The 25,718-nt window shown below is 32.5% G+C and overlaps 4 protein-coding genes across 9 annotated transcripts in view; 1 reads left to right on the forward strand and 3 right to left on the reverse strand.

Annotated features, from left to right (window-relative positions):
* The window catches only part of LOC125067601 (solute carrier family 12 member 4), a 343,127-nt gene that overhangs the window by 206,280 nt on the left and 111,129 nt on the right, over window positions 1-25,718 (forward strand). The gene's annotated exons all lie outside the window — the stretch shown is intronic.
* LOC125067694 (trypsin CFT-1-like) lies at window positions 1,793-12,574 on the reverse strand. The gene is made up of 5 exons (XM_047676418.1): window positions 12,568-12,574; window positions 6,370-6,459; window positions 4,516-4,678; window positions 3,201-3,456; window positions 1,793-2,153 (listed from the first exon to the last, which is right to left on the reverse strand). Exons 2-5 carry the CDS (start codon window positions 6,422-6,424, stop codon window positions 1,857-1,859), a joined length of 771 nt encoding a protein of 256 aa, XP_047532374.1. The 5' UTR covers window positions 6,425-6,459; window positions 12,568-12,574; the 3' UTR covers window positions 1,793-1,856.
* LOC125067677 (trypsin, alkaline C-like) lies at window positions 13,196-14,533 on the reverse strand. The gene is made up of 4 exons (XM_047676395.1): window positions 14,460-14,533; window positions 14,198-14,369; window positions 13,825-14,080; window positions 13,196-13,547 (listed from the first exon to the last, which is right to left on the reverse strand). Exons 1-4 carry the CDS (start codon window positions 14,506-14,508, stop codon window positions 13,251-13,253), a joined length of 774 nt encoding a protein of 257 aa, XP_047532351.1. The 5' UTR covers window positions 14,509-14,533; the 3' UTR covers window positions 13,196-13,250.
* Window positions 13,196-21,799, reverse strand: LOC125067664 (trypsin, alkaline C-like). Of its 2 annotated transcripts, XM_047676382.1 has the most exons (5): window positions 21,714-21,799; window positions 21,452-21,623; window positions 21,077-21,332; window positions 20,515-20,821; window positions 13,196-13,240 (listed from the first exon to the last, which is right to left on the reverse strand). In XM_047676382.1, exons 1-4 carry the CDS (start codon window positions 21,760-21,762, stop codon window positions 20,525-20,527), a joined length of 774 nt encoding a protein of 257 aa, XP_047532338.1. In that variant the 5' UTR covers window positions 21,763-21,799; the 3' UTR covers window positions 13,196-13,240; window positions 20,515-20,524. The 2 variants fall into 2 exon arrangements, with proteins under 2 accessions (XP_047532338.1, XP_047532330.1); XM_047676374.1 differs by lacking the exon at window positions 13,196-13,240 and having other exon boundaries at window positions 20,472-20,821.

The following is a 25,718-nucleotide window of genomic DNA, read 5'->3' on the forward strand; positions in this document are numbered from 1 at the left end:
CTTTATCATAATACATTATTACGTGTACGTATGCATAATATTTCTTTGTGTGTGTATTATATATATTACTAGCGACCCGCCCCGGCTTCGCACGGTTGCAATGTGGGTGATCCCTAAGAGATAGACATATACCATCGCGGACTTTTTTGAAGACCGTTTTAAGGTGTACAATACTGAAGTACATTATTTTGATCTATCTCGTAGGGTTCAGCCAGCGTTTACAATGTAATCGAAAAAAATGTATAAATTTACATCACATTAGAAAATTTTAAAATTATCAGTGTTACTTAACTATATTGTCTATGTATTATATACAAAAACCTTCCTCTCGAATCACTCTACCTATTTAAAAAAACCGCATCAAAATCCGTTGCGTGCGTTAAAGATTTAACCATACAAAGGGACATAGGGACAGAAAAAGCGACTTTGTTTTATACTATGTAAAGATAAAGAAGATATGTGTGTATTTCTTATATATAATATCTTATTCTTAAGTTATTTTTTTATATAAGTTATTTATAAGTGAACACTTTGCCGGATTTTTATCCTACCTTAATTCTGAATAGAGGTTTCCTGAGAGCGATCACTCTAAGTGATAAGGTCGCCTTTGCATACTTTATAATTTACCTGCTCTTCTTTTTATATTTATTATAAATCTTGTGCAATAAAGATTTAATAAGTAAATAAAAATACGTGTTATATAATAAATAAAAGCATGTGCTTACTGTTGATATATCTTTGTAGCGTTTTTAATAAGACTGAATAATTACGCTTGCATTTACTTAATTCTTTTTCATAGCAATATTCGGCTTTTTTTCCAGATTTCTTGAAAATATTAAGAATTAGAAAAAAGGTTGTTTTTACAAAGGCCCGCTATGAAAATATTCCATTGCTCAAAAACTACACGATAAGATACCATTTTTCTTTAAGATTTTTTTAAGTTCAAGTTTTAAAAAGTTCCATCGTGTAGTTGATAACTTAGAGAAATGAGCTTTTCAAGAGCTATCCAATGACACTCAGATAAATATGTGCACTGAATGTAAGCATGTTAAGCAATATATCTCTTGAAAACTTAATATAAAAATATCATCAAGCAACATTTTTGTCAACCAAGAGAACTCCTATCGACAATAGCTTAATGTACTGCAAAATCATAATACAAAATTTTATCATTTGTAATTTCAGTAGTTCGGGATGGCAAAATAAAATTATGTTGTACAATGATGTTTCAATCTCCCTCTATATTTTTACAATGCCCCCAATCATCCAATTGTTTTCCTTATGACAGCTCAATCACTTTTAAAATAAGAAATAGTGTTACATGCCAGTTTTAAATGTTATAAAATAATATCAACTAAAGTTGTACAAATTATTGATCAATTAATTACAATAATAATTGTAATAATATGTAATAATAATAATGTGACATTATTAATGATATTATTAATTATGTTACCTATGACGTAGCACCGTATTGGAGGCTAGGGCTAGTCTCGTAACACATTCTTTAATTCGCCACTGTGACACGGTATACACAAATCCATATATATAAAAAAAATGTTTATTTTTACTTTTGTACTGTCAATGAAATAAAACTCAACCACGTGAATACTATTGAACGTATTAGTACGAGATTATGACCGATCAACGCGAAATCGTCCCTAAATGGTTAAATGTATATTATTTTTTTGAGTTACATTCATTCTTTCCAATCTATATATTTAATACCCAGTGGAGCGGTCGGGAAACAGCAAGTATGTTATAAATACTTTTAAAAATAAAACTCATATAATATAATTTCTTATCATTTTTACCATTTATTTCAATTTCTTTAATATCAATGGTTATTAACAAGATTATGTATTAGCCTGAATCCACGGAGTGAACCGACTAACGCGCGTATTTACACCTGGGTAACGGGCTAACCCACACTGGTGACCCCACGAGCTAACACCGACGATTACTGAATTATGTAGGAGAGGACCTCCAGCGTCGTCCTGGCATTGGTCGCGGCCGCCAACGTCGAGCCACCCAGAGCAGAGCATGTTATCTGTGATAGGATACCCCAGAGCAGCGTAGCGATTTTTGCACTCCTGTTGGTTTACAGTCCAGATCTGCACGTGGCGAAGCTGCTCAGACTTGGCACCTCCAAACTGTAAAATATTATCAAAAAAACATTTATTTCAATTATAAGAAAGTAAGTGGCAACACCGGACAAAATAAGGGTATGATGTAACGTAAGGTAACTGTGTACGTCTTGCATACAACTTAGTAACCGGTAGACAAATTCAAATATAACATTATGAGACGAGTTAGAAAGCACTCGGAACATTAGTGAGTTCAGTATTGGATTCTTAATATATCAGTTTCAAAATTATCACCACTGTATTGACTTTATTGACAAACAATTGATAAAGTTCAAAATTTAATAAATATATTTAATCGTCAACACTTGAAACCATTTATTCTGTTTCATGTAGTAGATTTAAGTTGAAACATCTCGTCACGTATATCAATTACTTTATTAATTGATAGATCACCTTGATATTGAATATGGTTACAAACATTGGCCATGTTGGTCGTAACTATGGGCCATGTCGGTGCACTAATTCGTGCACCCGTCCAACGAATAATACAAAACATTGTTAATTGGAGTGGCACTGTTTCTTACGCACAGGCCTGCATTAAACACTTATGTAACTAATTTCATTTTGGCCTGTTTATTAATATTTTGTGCTTGTTTTTTGGGTATTGAATTTGATTTTAATGTAATCCGATACATTTACAAGCTGGTATGGCTCACACACACACTCACATCATATATTACCTCATCTAATATTATACCTTTAAACAGCATTACTTAGTACTGTTATGTTTCAGTTTGAAAGATGAACGAGCCAGCCACTGGCTATTTTGCTCTGGCAACGTCATTACGTCATTACGTACGTCATTACGTTACGGCTTCTAAGGCTTATGACATATTGTGGCTAATATTTCTTAGAACAACAATTTCAATGGACGGTGGTGACCACATACCATATAGTAGCCCATTTGGCTGTCCGCCTAACTATACCATGAAAATCATGCATTTCCTTTGTATAATTATTTTCCTATTAACACGAATTGAGCATATAAAAACTCACTGTTTAAAATTCACTTTTAACAGATTTTTATAAAATGGCATGATTTAATATGCTCACCGAAGTTGCTCCCCATCCAATAGCCCACACAGCTTGATTATCGAGAATCTGATAGGTAGTGCCAGCGATAGATCCGACGCGTACGGTGTTGACGATGTCTATAGGCGTAGTAGTTCGAATAATGGCTAAATCACTGTCGAACGTGCGTGCATTAAAATTAGGATGGCGGACAATCTGATCGGTGAAGTAAATAGTACCGCCGCTGTTGGCCCACGTGGACCCAGCCCTGATTCGCCAATTATTTGCTGTATCACCACTGAAAAATCAAAAAAAAATATATAAGCTAATTTTTTTTGACTACACCAAACAGCTTTTATTAGAGGTCGTTCGAGTTTAGAAGCGGTAAGTCATTAAGTTTCAACTCATCTACGTGACACACGAAAAGAAACGCTGTAAAATTACGTTTCATTATTAATATTATATAGTTATTGTATTGTATGTATATAAGTGAACCTATTATATATATTTTTCCTATTTTTTTTATTAATAATATCATACGAACAATATTCTAAAGTTACATTATACAACAACAACACAACAATTACATTAGGTTATACCTTAGTTTAGATTATTTTATGATATAATATGTAACTGGGGGAAATTAGCCAATGTGCCACTAGCCTTGGGAACTAAGATGTTATGTGTCTTGTGCCTGTAGTTGTACACGCTCACTCACCTTTCAAGAAACACAGAAATACTAAGTATTGCTGTTTGTCGCAAGAATATCTGATTCTTATCTGGCTGGTGACCTATCAACCCTAGCTTTTAATTTTGTCACTTAACAAACTAAACAAAAGTCACATTATTACCGAATTCAAAATCATAAACAAAAGCGTTGAATTAGTGCCGATTGAGCCGAGATGGCCCAGTGGTAAGAACGCGTGCATCTTAACAGATGATTGCGGGTTCAAACCCAGGCAAGTACCACTGAATTTTCATGTGCTTAATTTGTGTTTATAATTCATCTCGTGCTCGACAGTGAAGGAAAACTTCGTGATGAAACCTGCATGAGTCTAATTTCAATGAAATTCTGCATGTGCCTTAGCCTAGCAGTAGGAAATTTACAGGCTGTTAATGATGTATGTAATGTAGTGCCGATTGATTTCTCAGAGTTAAAATTATTTAATAATTAATATCTCAGTTCAGTAATCAGAATCTCAATTCTGAATCCTTCATAAGCAACGTGTGAAGTTTCTCATTGATATATCGACTCTATGGTTTTAGTGCAGACAAGCAATTCAATACAAATTCTTAATCGAGTATGCTCCAAAACTATTAAATATAATTAATAAATAAATGATTAATATAAACTTACACGAAACACTGAGCGGCAGACAAGATGTGTCTGCTAGTAAGAACGCTACCGGCACATGTCTGCCTATAAGTCACCATGTCTTGCGAACGGAGGAGTGAAGTAATGTAAGGATACGACTCGACATTTGTGAGTGTCCCACCCATTATCCTCATTGATGCCTGGGCTGTAACATAACATTATATACTTTAAGTATTATGTAGGATTAAAAAAATGCTATCAATATTCTAATAATCTATTCGTCCTCAAAATTTAGAAATAAAATGTGAATTTCATAAAGGTGATACAGAGAAAACACATACACAAACATTCTTAAAAATTACAGATACGAGACACAGAATGATTTGTCATCTCATATGCGTCGATGATATAATCAAAATTACAGAAAACACAAAAGAATGTTCGCATCAAAATAAATTGATAAAACCTAAAAGATCGGTAACGAGATTCGATATCGTTGAAATAAAATGAGATTCCTGCTTGCATCGATATACATCGACTTGTCATGCGGGTAAGAAATATAATAGATGCTAGTTGTCTAGTCACCGGCTGCATAATCGGTCAATATTCGTAATATTATAGTGACATTGTAAGACGAGTATAGCCCTCATTCTAACAGGAACCTTAATGTTAAAGTCGACGGCAATTAAACAGTACTGAAGACTTAATTCTCGTTCAATTTGGTTTGATACCCATAACGATTTCTGCCTTGACAATATATGGTATTACTAACATTAATTTTACGTTCAATGGATACTTGAATTCGATGCTGTGCGAAGTGTACGTTATTGCTTTAGCTACCAAAAACCCTTGATACGTGCGGTAAACTTGTACTGTATCTATTTTGTACGTATTATACTCTGATTACTGATTGGTAATTAAATTACATATGAATGCAGGCAATTGTTATGATTTTATTTAGACGTTTTAAAATTTGTAAATTGTGACCCTTTGGAAATAATCTAAAAAGGATTTCTTATATGAATACTAAAGAAACATATATTTATATTTCAAATTTAGCTTTTAAAAGCGGTCATCTAAGAATCTTCTGGCAAACTCGTCCCTTCAAATAAACATTTTTTGCGATAAATATAAGATGAGTTCCCCATATTTCCCGCTTGAGATTGCACAAGTCTGTAATCTCAATAAACACAAAAGATTTTAGCGCTACGTTATAAAGATGCTATTTGAAACATTATCATCCGAATATAAAGTATAATTATTTTCCTATCTTTGAATTAAAATAAATCAAAGAAAAGTAAAGTAGAATTATGACCAAAATACAACCCACAGGGTAAGAACTTTTACAGCCGTACCGTTTTAGAAGAATTTCCATCATCGACCTCAAAGGAAGAATTGTATCAATAATACGCTTTAATTGCCAACGCATTGCCACCATCTTGATACAAAGTTCTTAATAATGTATTAAATTAATTGTGTGGCAGTTAAGCAAACAAACATTTTGTTTGTCAGTTTTCTAATCATTCATATTCAACTTCATAATGTAATCCTGTCATCCTGTGCGCGCGCATCATAATAATTCACTGTATTTTTTTTAAACGTGCGAACAACTGCATTTCATTGATGATAGGATTATTAAGCGTACAAACTGAATTGTGAACATAATAATAAAATTACTTTTGTGTACTACACTGCACTGATTCGTTTGCACATAATTTCTTATTTGACAGCACTAATAACTACCCCTTTAATATCCACGCGTGGCAACGACATATAAAATTTTGTCTATATTCAGCAATATTTTCTTAAGTTTAGAGATTGTATACAAAAGAATAAGAACAATAAATAATTTAAATAAAATAAAAAAGTTTATATATGTCAAAAAAAAAAACTCACAGCTGACAGTGGCCAGCCCCATGGCCAGAAACGTAAACATGAAAACACCTCTCATTTTCACTGTACAAGCCAACTGCGCTTGTGTCACATCTGTCTCACAATTTATATAGAGAGGTTAATTGATTAAAACCTTACTAATAGATAAGTGATACTATCTGTCATTTCAATTTAATCTTGTTTCATTTATAAATATTGATCATCTTCATATAATAATACAAAAAAAATATTATATCCGACTGTTTACCTATATTATTTTCCCGAGGAAGAAAAATGAATATATATATACTTTTTAATTTAATATCATAATGTCATACGTTTTTAACGTGTCCTCATTAAAATTTAAGATTACTGCTTAGACAGTGGTTAAAATTATAGAAATAGTTCTTATTGATATGGATTCGTATATCTGATGAAAATAAAATCTATTCAGGATCACTCCTATCTGTCCGCTTGCTACTGTAATAATAATTAGATTATTCATTTGTTTTACGAGATGATTTTCATATAACAGTGCCAACAACCTTGAAAACTGAGATTCACAGTACACACACGGACTTTCTTACCTTTCAAACTGGAGTTATTTAGATTCAGAGGGGGTATAAAAATTAATAAATTAATTTTAAACATATACCTAATTGCATTACCTACTGAGGTGATGCATTTATACTAAGTATTGCTCTTCGATGGTAGAATATATAATGAGTAAGTGGTACCTATCCGACGCGCTATCAAAAAACCGTATCAACCATACATTTTTTGACTTAGTAACTCAAGCCCTATTCTAATTAGGATCCTAACAGACGGGCGGCGGGCAAAATGTTGAATTTTACTTTTGAAGTATAGTAGGCCCAAAAATGTGTGATTATCGCCTTAACTCTAAATGAATTTTCCAAGGCGGTACGCATAAGAAACATATCTCGATCACTCCAAAATCTATTCGTCATACACAATGAAGAGTACTTGACAGACTCGTTCAAGAAACTAATAATAGCTAGAAACCAATTGTTTATTATCACATTTCTAGGAACTTGATGACGTAAACATTTACGATTGGTTTATATTGTTCGATTTATTTCAAGTTAACCTATTTAGAAAAAAAATATTGTCAAAAAAATCAAACTTTCGAAGGAAATTTTATTACTTTACTTTATTTAAAGCATTGACTAATGCTTAAAATTAAATTGTCAAAACTCGAACAGTTTTTGTCATGCTCTTAGTTTTTATTTGACATTTGTGAATTAAACTTATTAAATAAATATATAACATATATTTATTTTCATTAATGTACTGAGACAAAACAATTTTTTGTCAACTTTATAACTAACCGAAATATTTATTTGATACACATTCATTGATTACATTATTACTTGTTAGCACCTAACCGTATCTCCACCGAACTAAAAACAGTCTTATCTATAGAAATATTACAAATGTGAAAGTAACTCTGTCTGTCTCTTACGCTTTTACGGCCAAACCTCTGTATCGAATTTGACGAGATTCGTTGCGAAGCAAGCTTGAACCACAAGGCAGGATATATACCTAATACCTGACAACCAACCCCTAAAACACAAGCGAAGCCGAAGTATACAAATCAGGCAATGTACATATGTATGTAAAAATAAAATATCTTTGAATATAGATAGCATACCCAATATTAGTAATGTTCGTAATAAAATTGTATTATTAAGTAAGAATAAAAATTAATCCGCAGGAATACTTGTTAAAGTACAATAATCTCTTCTGTTCCTTGCTTTATCTCATGTTCCAAATCTTTCAATTTGTGTTCCAACCGAATGTTATCCGAAATTAATTTGCAACCGCTTTTAATCGCGTAATACTTTTATCTCTCGATTGAACTTCAATTTATATTTAAAGAGCTGACCTACCTTTACATTATTTAGTCTTATACGGGTTTCAATTGCCTGAGGTAACGATTACAGTTTTTTTTTTTCGGAATTTGGCCTGACACGTGCACACTTCGTCACGGTGTTGATATATTTTATTCATTTACATCAGATAATCAAGGAATATTATTTTGATTACCAAAATTAACAGTATGATAATAACTCTTTTTGTTTTTCACTGTTCTTTTCATGTAGAGACTAATTTGAAAGACTTCAGATTCCCAGTTCAGGGCTCGGATCGAGCGCTTACGGAGAAATTATCAGCTACTCGAAGTTTGGAATTTGCCAATGTTTGTCCTGCGCCTAAACTCACTCCGATCGTATCTGATTGCAATACGATCGGATTATGAGAGTAAGGGGATTGAGATTGCAATATACTCGTATATACGTGAGCACTAATATGTTTTTAGCAAAAGGTCCTTTCTTTGTTGTTCGTCCCATCTTATATTATCTGGTTTATTATATATGTTGGATAAACAAATGACAAAACGTGTTTCACGATTTATTGGAAAAATGAATCTGATTGAACCAAACATTTAGGTAAGAACAAAATAAATACCTGAATTTATATGGAAAATTTTAATTAGTTGCTTTATAATTTAAGGCTACAAGGTAAACTTTTAAACCACTTAAAGCATAAGCACTCGAGTTAAACTATGCATGGAGCGTCATAGCTATGTATATCATTTCCTTTAATTTTACTTAACGTAATTGTGCATTTGTAAATTAGTATTAAAATACCATCCTGTCTTAATGCATTATTTTTATTACTTTACTGATGGGTTGACTTTTGATGTAATGTAATTTTGTTTAGTTATTTTTTTATTACAACTAGTATAGGAAGGCTGATTTAATGTTTACCATTTGAATCGAAATGGTGATTTAACCGGAACATTCAACGCTTGTTAGTTATCACCGTTTTTAAGAATCTACTTTATCTGTGTAGTAGATTGTTATACTTTTACCTATGTAATGTTATCTATGTCAGGGCTAAATAAATAAATATTTGTATTTTTGTCTTTAAAGATATTTTCTGTTTTATTAATCGAATTTATGTGATGTTTTAAACAGTATATTATGTAATTTATAATTTCCGCACAAACAAAGAAAATTTAATTAAAATAATAACAAATATGAAAAATAGTAATACGTAATTAAAAAGTACAATTGTAAAATCTCCCCGTAAGTGAAGTTAGGTATATTTAAATGTGCAAACTTATATTTTTAGTAGAACACTTGTTTATTTTTTTGCTTGTCTGGTTGGAAGGGTAAGTGAGCCAGTGTTTATACACAAGTCGTAACATCTTAGATCGTCGTTGGAAGCGCTTTAAAATTGTTTGAGTAAAGATCAATTGTATATCAGCTGTTCTATCTACTCTTCTGCCTCCCTTAACTATAAATCAAGAAAAATGAGAAATTTTAATCGTACAAAACTAAATGTATTTCATAATTATTATTTTTTTCTCTAAACTAGATCCATTAATTTTACAAAGATTGTATAAACAAAAAGATCTGCTTCACGGTTCATTCTGTCGCATATCTAAAATCTAATATGTAATATTAATCTAAGTTGGTATATGTGATAATGTCGTCCTGAAAGATTGCAGCTATGGCGACCAGTCTCCAAGGGAAACCACCCAACTACCCAGGATATATAATAGTGCACAAGGGTACAAGGTTTAGTGATCTTTTAAGCCGAGCACTGGACCCGTTTCTGCTCCGCCGTCTCCTTCAGGACCACAAAAGGACGACTACCCTTAATGCAAATTCTTGTATAGTTCCTCTACTTTTTACGAGAAATAATGGCTTATTTTCGAAGCTATTTTAAACAATACAACATGAATCTTTATCCAATTGATAACCTTAAATACATTGTGCATTTAATGTATCCCTTTGCAGCCTGTAATTTAAATTAATATTTTCGAAGATATTATAGATTAAAAAATGCAGGGACATAACGGCTTGTACTGTCTAATGTCAAAAAAGCTGTGAACGTTGTAAGACATTCTGTAGTATAATTAGTATCAGCAATGCGCCCGTGCGAAGCCGGAGCGGCTCGCTAGTATTATATATATGTATGTAGTATTATATATATATATATATCATTGAGATGATTATTAATGAAACTAAATAATTTTGGATTTAAAATAGATAAAATTTCTCAAATAATCAAGTCCAAAATCTTCAAGGATAAGTGCGTGCCAGACTAGCTAATAGATAACTGTTTTCTACGATAGACCTCTATACGATACGTGGAATAGAATGTTTTTTTAATATTATTACATTAAAGTTTAATAACTGGTCAATCGCTGAACAATAAATATTGTTATGAGCAGTCGTATCATATCTACGATAGATCTACGTGACCCTAGCTATGTAACGTTATATCGTTTAAGCCTTCTTTTGTAGAAATTATCGAGTTAATAGCAGTTCGAACAATACGCAAGATAACAAAGCAATCGTTTTCGTGTTATTTCTATTTCGATACCTTCAGATTTGCAGTGCATATTGTAAAGCATATCTCAGACCGTGGTAGAAGATACACTTTAAATATATGATGAAAATGTCTGTTTGCGCATACATTCGAACACTGCTACTTATATAAAAAAAAAAAAAACATTTAAACAGTTTTCTAAACACTTATAAATATATATTTATAATAATACAGTACTATAAAATCAGTCCTATATATTTTCTATAAACACACTTAAAGATATTTAAAGATAATATTATATATTGTATCAACAATAATTAATATCTCTTAAATATAGATGTTTCTCAAAATAAATTGTTTGTTTATCTTTAATGAGCTGCAACTTACTATGTTATAACTGCAACCTTAGTATAGAAAGATCATTTGAGTTTTGACTTTTTAATTTAAGTAATGTTATTTTTAATTTTTATTTTAATTTTATTGTTTATTAATTAAATAATTCAGCTTATGGTCTGTTAAAAATATTTGAATCCTAGTTAAGAGCGCTGAATTATTTGTGTATTCAGTTCAGACACAGTTGAATGATTTGTGATAAAGAATTAAATTAATAATAAAAATAGGTATGTATTCATTTATAAAAATACGTGTTGCCTAAAAATTAATTTCGAAAAAAATATATGCAATTATACGTTCATAAAATGTTATTTGAATCGATTTAATGTGTACCATTGAAAATTGTAGACCGTGGCTTCGCTCGCTTTTAAGGGGTTGGTCGTCAGGTGTTGGGTATGTAAGAACCTATTAGTAGCTTATGTCCTTCCTCGGAGTTCACGTACTTCATGCCAAATTTCATCAAATTCTTAAAAGAACAACAGACAAGCAAACAGAGCTAGTTTCATATTAATAATATTAGTTTAGATAAAATTAAAGAAATTATGTTATATAAAATGTTATATAAATTATTATAAAAATGTTATAAAAATCTCAGCTGGCGGCTATATAGTTAAACACGTCCGATCCGTACATAATAACCCCTCCACTGTATTCTAGTATTTCTCTTTTATAAGGAAAGCCGATTGATTCTTGATTGTATATGTTTTTTTTTTTGTCCATAGTCCGTAAACGTATTATGTAAAGATTAAAGATTATACAATCCTCCTTGTTAAAGCTGATCGTTTTAATAATCATATTTATAACACCTAATCACTTACATGTTGAGTCGTTGTGCACGACTAAATGGATTACATTGCGTCGCATATTACTGATATGAGGTTTTCGATAGTCACCTATTATATTCAGCCACTAAGCTGATTATCTATTGACATTACAGACATTCCCAGACTTGTTACATACTACAGAGGACAACAGGTGCAACTCGCACTAATAAAGCGTCGATTTTGCTAAATAGATACGTTCAGTGGTCCGATTCTAACCAGATCCTGTATGGCGAGGCTCACGAGAGCGTTGATATTTATGATTTATATGCAATCTTACAACCACATCACGCTCACGAAGCCAACAACGCCACTACTTGAATGTTAAATATTTATATGTGCTGGAAGTAATTTTGAAAAACCGACACAACCTAACCAAAAAGCAAAAACATGCCAATTGTTACGTAGTGTTTTTTCACATGACACGCACGAGCTTCAACAAAAAGTCATATTTCATGAAACAATGTTCCAATTAAAAAAATATTTATTTTTGTACTGAAATGGTCAAGCTTTGTACAAGACCGTCTAGGTTGGTACCACTCTTTCATCAAATGTTCTACCCCCAAACGCAGCGGGCTATATAATACTTATTAGGCATCGGTGAGGCAGTATAACTACAGACACAGAGATATAACATGTTAGTTACCAAGTTGGGTGGCGCATTTCGGATATGAGGAATGATTAATATTTCTTATATTACATCCGTCATACAGTTCACCTAGTACTAAGGGTAATAATATTCATCGAACTTGAGTTAAGTTTTAGACATTATTTTAAATAACTTAGAGTTTTCATTTTCAGTATACCTTGTAAAATAATTCTTATGTAAATATTAGTATAAAGCTAAGTCTTTAATGGGTTAAATAAAAAATTATATATATAGGGTTATTGGTAATTCGACGTGATTCCCGTTAGGAGGTGATAGAAGTGACTATTTGAAATAATTTTAACAACCCATATACATGATGCAAAAGTGAACCATTTTTGAGTTATCGCGTTTTTTAGATTTTTTCAAAATAAGTCAAAATTGCAACTTCAAAAATAGAAAAATATTTAAATTATATGACTACTACTCATAATCAGGTTGCCCAATTGCTAGTCCACCAACCAATATGACATAAAGAAAGTAGATACTTTCGTATACTTTTGTAAAAGACCCACAATAATTTCTTCTATCCCAAAAAGAAAATTTTGAAATATTTAGATACTTTGTTCTACGGCAAACCTATTTAATATATGTTTTTTAGTTTCAGATAGACTAATAAAAATGTTTGTTTGTTTTTGTTATATTTTTATTGCACGTTATAATATTATGATTCCTTTTTAAAATTAAGAATTGCTTTGAATCCAGGATGTGTAGCGAGATACACGAACATTAACACCAGGATAACGAGCCAGAGCACATCTCTCTCCCCAAGAGCAAACACCAACGATAACTCCATTATGGAACAGAGGACCACCAGAGTCTCCCTGGCATTGGTCACGACCACCGACGTCGAGCCAACCGGAGCACAACATATTGTCGGTGATAGTGCGACCCAGCTCAGCGTAACGAGTTCTGCAAGTAGCCTGGTTAACAGTCCAAATTTGGACGTGGCGAAGCTGTTCAGAAGGACGTCCACCAACCTGAAATAAATAAATTAATATAGAACTTCGTTATAATCGATATCTATAATAGAAAAGCTTAAATAAATTTAGAAATAAGTTCCAAATTATTGTGAATTCGAACAGCCCTATTTAATTACAAATTATTTAACATGTGTTTACTATTTGTTTATTAAAATATCTAACCCCGCATGGTAAAAGAACGATGTAATCCAATGCATCCTGAAGAGTATTTCCAAATATAAAATCAAATCTTGTAAAAACTTTAAATAAATACTTCCAAGCTCGTGAAACTTACACTTGTAGTTCCCCATCCGATGGCCCAAACGACTTGGTTGTCACCGAGATTGTAGTTGCTGCCTGCAATTTGACCAGCGCGTACATTGTTATTGCAAGAGAAACTGCCAGCGATTTGCAAGATTGCTATATCTTGGTCTAAAGTGCGTGTGTTGTAGTTAGGATGAATAATTATTCTGCTGGTCGTGTGAACAACTCCACCGCTGTTGGCATTGGTGGAACCGACGCGACTGCGCCAGCGTGCAATCGGGTCACCACTGAAATGATTGCATAAACGAAATCATAAGTTAAGTATCAAATTATAAAATCAATTGGTTAAATATATTGAAAAATATTTGATTATATTAGTCAAATCAAGAAGCAGCTCTACTTACATGAGGCAATGTGCGGCAGTAAGTACGGCCCTGTTGTTAATAATGGCACCTCCACAGGCCTGGAAGAAACTTCCAGATCCAGTCCATGAGAAGAGAAGAGCCACACCACTCGGGTACTGACTAATATTTGTGACTGATCCTCCGATAATCCTTTGCGGATTGGAGGGTACGGCTGTAGCAATAATGTAAACATTTGAATATAAATTTATTGTACAGTATATTATTAGAAAATTTAAATGTAATTATTAACACTTATTCATACCTGTAACCGCAGCTAGGCCTAGGGCCAATAATATGAGTGCAGCACGCATCCTGGATGAAACTCACTAAGACTGTGATATCCTACACTCGAGACGATAGGTTTTTATACCTACCAGTCGAAATCGGAGAAGTATCAGAAGATAAAAACACTAAAACTAAATCCCTCATTAAGCTCTTTAATTCTTTCTATAATTAATTATAAATATTATAAAGGCATAAATCCGTAACGATAGTGATGTGTTATATGAAATCTAAATTTATTATATCTGCTATACTCAAATAATAAAGTTCATTGAACGACAAACAGGCTCAAAGCGCGTTGTGGTCAAATTTAATTTCAATGTATAACATTTCCATAGCGAAATACATGATATGGTTCATATTTAAAACCGCCATGATTCATTGGAGCAAACATAGAAAGACGTTTTCATTAGGAACAAGCCAACAGCGAGGAGATTATAGCAAACAGGCGTATACAAAAACGTAGATGCACTGTCTGTTTTTCCACTCGATACATATAGATAGAGATAGCCCAGTAGTTAGAACGCGTGCATCTTAACCGATGATTGATGATGATGATGATTGCGGGTTCAAGCCCAGGCAAGCACCACTGAATTTTCATGTGCTTAATTTGTATTTATAATTCATCTCGTGCTCGGCGGTGAAGGAAATCGTGAGGAAAACTGCATATGTCTAATTTCAACAAAATTCTGCCACATGTATATCCACCAACTCGCATTTGAGCAGCCTGGTGAAATAAACTCCAAACCTTCTCCTCAAAGGGAGAGGAGGCCTTAGCCCAGCAGTGGGAAATTCAACTCTTACAAGCACTTTGGAAAAGCCATTTAACAAAAGTTTATTAACAATACAAACTTGCAAACTAATAATACGAACGATATACCTGACATTTTATTGGTCCGATCCAACATTTGAACCCAGTAGTACCTCAGAATCTTCAGCCTAAAAGGTGACTACTTGACCGACTAGCCAATTTAGAAATGCGAAATATATAAACATAAAGATTATTAAAAATTATATTACTACAGGTAAAATTCATACAACTTTACCCTCCCTATTTCCCTCCGTAAATAATTTCCTCAAATCCTATCTTAGCGGATGCTTACATTATAAAATAAATCTTTTTTTATGCCAAAGGTAAGCGGGCTGGACTGGCAAATAGACTACGTGGTGGTACGTAGTCACTACGGCCCATACACATTGATGTTAATATATCCCTTGTATAACACGGGCTTACCCAGAAACCGTAAAACAACAAAACTATGTATTGTCGCTGGCGGTAGAATATGTGATACGTGGTTGGTTATTTTTGGATACAGAGTGGTTTATGGTTTGAATGTTTTTCAAATTTAAATAATCAGTAGACTTGGCTTATTAATGATTAGCCAGAATAAACGATTTTATGAGTATAATCTTTCCAATACTCTACACCGGTCTTGTCTTATGGCCCTGAATTATCTGTTCCTTTGTTGAAGTAAATATCAGATCGTTGCTGCTACGTTATTACTTCTCCTAAAATTAACTTAAATTTTCTCTAATAATGAAAACCAAACAAAAAAAACAATTCGATAAATTCCCTTCCCTTTTGACCTAAGCCTCGCTATCTTCAAGATTATACGATCGCCAATAATCAAATTATGATTGTGAGCGCATTGAAACAACGGTTTCTACATTCTCAGAATTTAGTGAACCATTGCCCATGTAACATTATCAACATCTAGAAGTATTTACTTTAACTTACTAGTTAGCAACTTAATGTATTATAAACATTAGTATTTTTAGTGTGTAAACACTCAAATATTTATTTTAGAAAGTTTTAAATAGACTTCGTAACGAGATTCTTAATATTATGTTCGACGTGTTCATTTTTTTTTTATATATATATATATTTAATAGTATTTTACTAAAGTGGAAATATTTATATATTTATATTTGATGATCACATACAGTTTTTTAAAAAAATAGTGAAACCATGTTTACTAAGTCAGTTTTAAATGAATTTCATGGATTTTACTTAGTTCCTACTAACGACGGCCATATTCGATTATTTCGGTTTTGTCATATTCGAGGTAGTTTTTGATTCGCAGTTTTAAATGCTACGATATCATACTAACTTAAATCCCTGTGCAGACAATAGCTTCTAACGTTACAAAAATCTCAATGTGTCTGGACTAAAATATGGAAAAGAGTAACTACTGAGTTTCTTGCCGGTTCTTCTCAGTAAAATCTACATTCCGAACCGGTCGCAGCTTCACTTAATACAGTTTTGTAAAAGGACGATTTAATAGTGCCTGTAAAAGCCTACTTGGATAAAGTATATTGTGTTTTTTTTATTATGGGAATGGTTATTAAGTTTAATTGTGTATACCTTATTTATAATATCTATAGAAATTTCTTTACTTATTATCAAGAACAATCTTTATTTATAGAGCGTCTTCTAGGGTAGTACTTTTTTTCTACTATAATAATTTATAAAAAAACTATATATGCAAGTGATGGCAGCAAATGTACAAAACGTAGACTGAAAAGCAACCTAAGCTGAAGTTATGGCATTTTTAATAAATTGTTAAAATTCAATTGTTTATCTTAATTATTTATCTTTGCAATTTATTGTACTTTTTAATGTGTATTTTTGGTGACGCGGTACATTATTATATTGTTATAATAAATGCCACTTACAATAACGCCCATTTAGGTACTGAGTTTCGTCCACTTCTAGATTTAGCTCAAACCATTTTTCTCAGAGTATTTATAACATCAAACATAATAATAAATTCATTTTATATGGTGATGTTTCTTCACTTATCATTGACTGGATAACTGTATTTGGAGGATTGGTGACCACACACCTGATCGAAAGAACGCGCGCAAAGATGTATCTTAAATTATTTTTAATAAACATCGAATCCCTACTGAAAAATGATATAGTACCTATATCAAATCTCCTAAGTGTACGTCGACTTTGTATACTAAATACTATTACACGCTACCAGAAGTTCTACAAAAAATTGCCAAAATGGTCGACACGAAGAAGACCATTTATCCAAATGTGCCCAGTACAATTAAACGACCAATGAAATATTACCCGATTGAACCAATAACGCTTTAAAATACTACAGTATGTCTTCTTTACTGATTGAAACAAACACACACTCACACACAAACACACACACAACGCACGCATTTTAAGTTCATGAAAACTATTATATAAATTCATTTGTATTTTAACTATTATTGTTATTATTTATATAAATAAAAGACATAAATTGCAGCTATGCTGAAACAATAGTTACCTGTGAAATTAAGAGTGCGAGAATCAAAGTAATGCACCTTTATTAGCACGACTGAGAAACTATTATGTGGTCTGCCTGCATCTTAGAACAGACAGCCTATGTATCTGCTTTTGTAAATATACGTATATAACAATAATATAAATATTATATATAAATTTAAGCTTTGCTGAAATAACGTAAATTTGTATAAAATTTAAGCAGTTTTGAAATTATATAAAATATAGTAGGAACCGGAATAAGTGTCTGCCATTAAATTTTTCTATATTTTTTCTTATATATTTTATGATATCAAAATAGCAGACATGCTGCGATCAAGTTTTGACAGTATTTTTTTATGCTTTTCGACTCCTTGGCGCGCTCAAAGGATCCCTCGTTGGGAATAGTGAACCTCCATTTCCCCAACGGCAGGTGAAGCAGTATACGTGGCATTAGTATGGAGTTTGCTACTGTACTGTAAGTCTGCGGAACACTGGCTGTTAGATTATTAGTGTGCCTGTTCTTCGTACCCCATTCTAATAACGCTGTCTTTTAATATCTTTAATTATTATTCTATTAGGCTTATAAGGGATACAGCAACATCCATAATCAAAATATACTTTATTCAAGTGTGTTATAAGTACTTTTGAATCGTCATTTTACAGAACTGATTGAACGTATAACTACCATCGATTCAGAATGTAGATTCTACCAAGAAGAAACGGCAAGAACCTCAGTCGTAGTAACTGGATTAAACAATTATATCGTAATCGTTCGGCACCATAATAATATTCTCCAATCCAACAGCTGGAGGAGATACATATATCTCGTAAAATTCGAACATAGCCTATCCTATGCAAACATATTATGCAATGCAATTAATCTTTTGCCAATGACGCATTTACAATCGTACAATAACTGTCGGACGATCGGTTCTTTCCTGATAAAGATTTATCTATGAAAATACTTATATACATTATAACGTCTGGCACCGATAAGCTGCAATATGAAACGTCCACGAACCATCCATGAATTGGTTCCTTGTAACTCTGTTCTGGTCAGCAGATCAAAATCAAAATATACTTTATTCGAATAGGCTTTTGAATCGTCTTTTAACAAACTATATTAAGTGAAACTACCACCGGTTCGGAATGTAGATTCTACCGAGAAAAACCTGCAAGAAACTCAGTAGTTACTCTTTTTCAACGTTTAAAAATAAAGTCATGTTAGTTAAATACAATTATATATGTATGTAATATAGGATGCCTGGAAATCGACAAGTAATAACTCCACGCTTTTTTATCATCTTTATAATCTTGTATTGAATGTTATATCTTCTTTGTCAATCTTTTTTTTTACAAATAATTTGAATTTATGAAACGGCAAAGTTAAAAATGTTACCCCAAGAAGGATTTATTGACTTTGCGAAGTTGGAAACTTGGCGTTATAAGCTTATCATTACTTCTTGTGCACATACAATGATTATTATCACTGATTTTATCAAAGTGATCATTGTTACTGTGAATATAAATAATATATTTGTAAATATATTGTGACGTAACATTGAGTATTACTAATTTGTTAACAACATCCCGAACATCTCTTTTGTAAAATTAAAACAGATTCAATATATGCAGCGTTACCCCAAAGTAATATAATACTGTGAAAATAACCAAAATATACTAGAGCGGTATCAAAATCATTTAGTTGTCTAACTTTTCTGAAACTTGGAATCCAATGCTATTCCCAAAAACACCATCGTATCGGCTACATAAAGACGTCCCCCGTTTGAAGATATATTATAAGCTCAGTAATGACTGACTTCAATTTTAAATGATCCGTTATCGGGAATGTGTTCTCTGAAATGACTTATTTCTTGCTTCAACTGATATACACCATGAGCGATTCATGTTAATTCGACGAACCGGCAACCGGCCTTTTGTGGCAATGCATGACAATTAGCATCTAAGGTTCTCTCAAACGTCGTAGCTATTTTTAGGGTCAACCCAAAAATACAACCTACATATTTAATATTAGTAACTCATTGACTGCCTGATAGTAACTTTACAGTCTTCACAGATGTGCATTTACTGATTGTCTTACAAAGCTTATCAGAATCAAGATGTATAAATCAACTCTTAAATTAGCCAATCAGAAGTCAAGTTACCAATTGTCCTAAACAAACTTGTTGTTTTTTGCAATGATCCAGAAATATATCAGACGATTGTAAAAACCTTTCGAAGATTCCAATTATCCGGTCTTTTGCAACCATCAATTTCCACAATGATACGATTTTTCCAATTATTCCACGCCTAAGTACATGTTATGTGCATATTATGGTTTATGACCTAAGCTCGATTATTCAAGATATTTCTCTCCAATTCTTGGTTTAGATGTTATTATTACGCCAAGCGATTAAAGACTATAAATTTTATAAATAAATAATAATTATTAAAAGCTTTGAATGATAGTGTGATCAGAACAACAAAACTAAAAAAAATGGTCTGAGAAACATTTCATTTAATTAAAAAGTAACAAATTTTTTAACTCAAATAAATTCAAGGTCCTAGAGCTTGATGTCAAAATAAAACATATACATAATAAATAAGTTCCATAATAATGTAACATTTTTTTTGTTTGCCCGTACTTATACATTTGGACCAAAAATGGATAAATAGTATTTTATTTGTTACCAAATTTTTTGACATGTATCTAAATGAAAGATATTTTGGTTTTGTATTTTTTTATTGCTTATAACAGTATCGTTTCCTTTTTAAAATTATGCATTGCTTTGAATCCAGGATGTGTAGCGAGATACACGAACATTAACACCAGGATAACGAGCCAGAGCACATCTCTCTCCCCAAGAGCAAACACCGACGACAACTCCATTATGGAACAGAGGACCACCAGAGTCTCCCTGGCATTGGTCACGACCACCAACGTCGAGCCAACCGGAGCACAACATATTGTCAGTGATAGTGCGACCCAGCTCAGCGTAACGAGTTCTGCAGGTAGCCTGGTTAACAGTCCAAACTTGGACGTGGCGAAGCTGTTCAGAAGGACTTCCACCAACCTGAAATAAAGAAATTATTATATCAGTTCCGTCATAATAGAAAAGTGTAGAAATAAGTTCAAAATTATTGTGAATTCGTGCGGCCCTATTTAATTATAAATTATTTATATTTAACATGTGCTTTCTATTTATTAGCATATTTAAACTCGCATGGTAATACACTATGAAAATCACCCAATGCCTCTCGAAGAGTATTTCCAAATATATAATCTCGTAAAAACTTTAAATAAATACTTCCAAGTTCGTAAAACTTACACTTGTAGTTCCCCATCCGATGGCCCAAACGGGTTGGTTGTCACCGAGATTGTAGTTGCTGCCTGCAATTTGACCAGCGCGTACATTGTTATTGAAAGAGAAACTGCCAGCGATTTGCAAGATTGCTATATCTTGGTCGAATGTGCGCGTGTTGTAGTTAGGATGAATAATTATTCTGCTGGTCGTGTGAACAACTCCACCGCTGTTGGCATTGGTGGAACCGACGCGACTGCGCCAACGTGCAATCGGGTCACCACTGAAATTATTGCATAAACGAAATCATAAGTTAAGAATCGAATTATAAAATCAATTTGTTTTAGTTGTTTTTCAAAATATTTGATTATATTAGTCAAATCCAGAAGCAGTTCTACTTACATGAGGCAATGTGCGGCAGTAAGTACGGCCCTGTTGTTAATAATGGCACCTCCACAGGCCTGGAAGAAGCTTCCAGATCCAGTCCATGAGAAGAGAAGAGCCACACCACTCGGGTACTGACTAATATTTGTGACTGATCCTCCGATAATCCTTTGCGGATTGGAAGGTACGGCTGTAGCAAAAATGTAAACATTTGAATAAAAATTTATTGTACAGTATATTATTAGAAAATTTAAATGTAATTATTAACACTTATTCATACCTGTAACCGCAGCTAAGCCTAGGGCCAATAATATGAGTGCAGCACGCATCCTGAATGAAACTCGCTCAGACTGTGATATCCTACACTCGAGACGATATGTTTTTATACCTACCAGTCGAAATCGTCAAAACTATCATCTGATAAAAACACTAATACTAAATCCCTCATTAAGGCCTTTAATTCCTTATATAATATTAATCAATTACAAATATTTAACGATATCACTATCGTTAGTTATTTGTAATTCAAATGTATTATATGTGCTAAGATTAAAAATATAAAAATGCCTTTTATTAAAACCACCATGATTTGCTTTGGAAAACATGGAAAGGCCACATATTCTTATTGTAGCAATGAAGAATTTATTAATTTTATAATAAGTTTATTAATAATGCTATATATACAGGCTCATTGGTAATTCGACGTATTCCCGTTAGGAGGTGATAGGGATGACTATTTGCGATAACTTTGACCCCCACACGCATCATGCAAAAGTGAACCACTTTTCGGTTTTTTAGCTTTTTCCAAAATAAGTCTAAAATGCAACTTCAAATATTTATTTATAAAAAAGGATTTTTTTCTTCTGATTTTTAAAAATATTACCCTTTTCTTAGCTTTCCAAAAATGAATAACAACTAGGAATTTAATTGAAAGGAACTGAAATAAAATGACCACAACGGAAATTCGTATTCGAACATGAACGAAAGCGGACTAATGGTCGTACTTTAAAATTCCCACAAAATTAATTAAAAACTATACCCAATATAAATAATACTAATATACAAATTTAAAATAAAATTTACCGACCGATAATTATTGTTTTAATATTTATATATGTTTTAAATCTTCTTCTCTTCTTCTGCTTCATGTGCTTCATTACTGAAAGTCGTGCTAGTCCTGAAATACTATCACCGATGTGTCGACTAGCTTTATTCACACCACTCTGTCCTCGACTCAGTCTCAGTCTCAGTCTCAGGGCAGTCGAAATATTGAGTCCCGTTATATTTTGAATCTGGTCGGACCAGCGGATAGGTTATCGACCGCGTGATCATTTGTCTTCGATTTTCCCAACTACAACTAGTTTATCAAGACTGTCCGGTTGTCACCGGGCAATATGACCAAAATATCTTAGAACTCGTTGGTGGATAGTCTAGTAGTAACCTCCTGTTGGTCGAGAATAGACTTGTTGGTTCTTTTTGCTGGCACGGTATACGCAACATTCGTCTGTATCACCACATTTCGAAAGTCTCGATCTTCTTTCGGTCAGCTACTCGGATTGACCATGAGCCATACAGAAATATTGAGAATACCAAATTTCGCACGAGTCTGGTCTTGGTAGTATTCTGGGTATGTCTGTAAATTTATTTGTGCCTGATTGCTTCTAAGTGATCCCAGGTACACGAACTCATTAACAAACTCCAGATCCGTAAGTTTGTGCAAAAGTTCCAGCTCGGTCTACTACCATGACTTTAGTCTTCATCTTATTAATGGAAAGACCAACCATCTCACTTGTGCGCTCGACTCTTCAGCCATTTCCTTTTCTGAGGAAGCCAATAGTGGAGTATCATCGGCATACCGGAGGTTAATGATTTTTATGCCTCCGATAGAAATGCCTCCATCCCACTCTTCTAGCGCTGTCCTCATGATATACTACTACCACTTTTAGTAATATTCCACATATTATAAAATATTATTAATAAAAGTAGAAAACAAAACACCTGAAGTTCAATGAGATTCGAAAAGAGATATTAGCACAATAGTTACAAAGAGTTAGATTGTTATGACATTGTTCTAAGTTATTTTATTTTTACTGTTAAGAGCTACATTTGAAAGTCGGTATCATATGAAAAAAAAACTGAAATTGCTATAATATGAATATAACACGCCTTTTATATGTATATACTTTTATGTCACCTTTAATGTCTACTATATATATTTCGCAATGAAAAAGTTATTTCGTACAAAAACCGAAACAACCGTTTTCTTTTCGGCCAAAAAAAAAAATACCAAACATAATTAGTAACATAAATAAGTTAGTGATTATTTTTAACAAAATATTTACTTTGTAAATTTGCATCTATCTGCTTGGTTGCTTGAAGTCCGAATACTATGAAAAAAAATACTTTTTATTTAATTTTTGAATAAATGTAAGAAGACGTCTGATATTTTACCGTACTATCTAATAATCGTAGCAAGCCAGTAAAACTTCCGGATAACGCTTCCTAGACAATTCTGCTATCCGGAAGTAAACGAATCGCATATCACCGCTTGTGAATTATGGCGATTGATTCATAGTGATTAACGGATTTTTTTATAGTGATTAACGGATGCAAATCTGCTTTACTTTCATATTTATTAATGCTGACTTATTACTTACGCTTTTCCAGTATTAAATTCATTATTTAAAAACATTTTTGCCATGGTTCGAGTGTCAAACGATCATTTTAGCAACAGCATCTCTAGGTAATGGGACTTTGTGCAAGACCATTTGGGTGGGGACATCCCTCTTACCAAATATTCTACCGCCAAACAGATATACAGTTTTGTATTGATAGTTTCGGTTTGAAAGTTGAATGAGCTATTACAACTCCAGTTACAAGAGACATAATTTTTTAGTTCCCAAGATTGGTGGCGTATTAGCAAAATGTACTTCTTACAAAGCCAAAGCGTAGGCAATGATGGATACTGAGCATGTAGACTGAGATGACTAATTTAAAAAAATACGTCCAATTTGAGATTATATTTGTTACTGCACGTCGATAATTTAACAAGATGCCGCTCTCCTCCGTGAGTGAACAGTTCTATACCAGTTTTTAATGTAGCTGAGTGAACATGGGGAAACTCGAAGTACCTAACTCATTTAGACCAATTTAAATATGTAGGTTATTATGTTAATTGAATTGTCATTTATTCTTAAAAAAATATATTTCATAATTCGAATTAAGCATTCAGAAAAAGTATTTTTTTAAAGATTGCCGATAATGACGACAACAAAGACATGACAAATTTTCTTATTATTGTCTATTTGAGCTAGTTTATTATTAAAAATAATTCAATTTTAATAAATATACTTCTGCCAACGAAGTTTGATTCAACTAAAATTAAGATTTTACAAAATATATAAAAGCAATTAACGACAAAAACTGCGAGAAGCCATTAAATTATGGCAATTAATAAATTCGATATAGTCGTATAATGTGTAAAAATTACAAATTAATAACTCTACACGTACCATTTGTGTATGAGATAAGATAACTATGAAAAACCGGATTAATATACAAACGCAGTAATCCTTGATTATCGAGTGATTTATGCAGGAATCAAATAAAATATTACTTTAATATCGTATTAATATAATTTTATCATCGTCAAATTAATGTACAACCTTGTCAAGGTAATTAAAACGAATATGGTACCCAACTTGCATTATTGATATTTTAAAAGATGTACATTTATATATGCGAAACAGGTTGGTGGGTGTTGGTAAATTTTTGACAATCAATAAGCAACTGTAACGCTTCTATTTTGAATGAAGATTTTTGACTTATGACTTTGATCCGGTCGAAGTTGCGGTACAGTGTGGGTAATAATAAATTTCGTTAAAAACTCTTTAAAATCAAAAAATCTAATGTAAAATTTAATACTCCGTTTATTCCTTACTATTGAACAAAAGTCTCTTTAAAAGTGATTAGGTTATTGTTATTTTTTTATATAATTATAATCATTGTATATTAAAACTGAAATTCCCATTTGTCTCATCTCATACGACTCAAGTCCGCAGCATACGCGGTTATTAAATTTAAGCAACTATCGATGATACTGCCCTTATAGTATATTTTGGATATTTTTATACATAAAAGATGTACTCATATTTAAAAAATGTCTACACAAAGTCATAAGATACATATTTCCGCAGGCAAAGGTTTCATTTTTCATTGTTTCATAATGAATGAATTATTACGAATAGATAGGAAAATTACCATTAAAAGCATTCTCGAGGAGTTT

The sequence above is a fragment of the Vanessa atalanta genome, chromosome 1 (assembly GCF_905147765.1).
Source record: "Vanessa atalanta chromosome 1, ilVanAtal1.2, whole genome shotgun sequence".
In the NCBI taxonomy this organism is placed as follows: Eukaryota; Metazoa; Arthropoda; class Insecta; order Lepidoptera; family Nymphalidae; genus Vanessa; species Vanessa atalanta.

Excerpts from the sequence above, each read along its gene's own strand:
- LOC125067677 (XM_047676395.1), bottom strand. The coding sequence starts at position 14,508 with ATGCGTGCTGCACTCATATTATTGGCCCTAGGCCTAGCTGCGGTTACA. Across the intron at positions 14,081-14,197 it reads ACTGCCGCACATTGCCTCAT|TGGTGACCCGATTGCACGCT; the intron begins GTAAGTAGAGCT and ends CAATCATTTCAG. Across the intron at positions 13,548-13,824 it reads TCGGATGGGGAACTACAAGT|GTTGGTGGACGTCCTTCTGA; the intron begins GTAAGTTTCACG and ends TATTTATTTCAG.
- LOC125067694 (XM_047676418.1), bottom strand. The coding sequence starts at position 6,424 with ATGAGAGGTGTTTTCATGTTTACGTTTCTGGCCATGGGGCTGGCCACT. Across the intron at positions 3,457-4,515 it reads TCTGCCGCTCAGTGTTTCGT|TGGTGATACAGCAAATAATT; the intron begins GTAAGTTTATAT and ends TTGATTTTTCAG. Across the intron at positions 2,154-3,200 it reads TTGGATGGGGAGCAACTTCG|TTTGGAGGTGCCAAGTCTGA; the intron begins GTGAGCATATTA and ends AATATTTTACAG.
- LOC125067664 (XM_047676382.1), bottom strand. The coding sequence starts at position 21,762 with ATGCGTGCTGCACTCATATTATTGGCCCTAGGCTTAGCTGCGGTTACA. Across the intron at positions 21,333-21,451 it reads ACTGCCGCACATTGCCTCAT|TGGTGACCCGATTGCACGTT; the intron begins GTAAGTAGAACT and ends CAATAATTTCAG. Across the intron at positions 20,822-21,076 it reads TCGGATGGGGAACTACAAGT|GTTGGTGGAAGTCCTTCTGA; the intron begins GTAAGTTTTACG and ends TCTTTATTTCAG.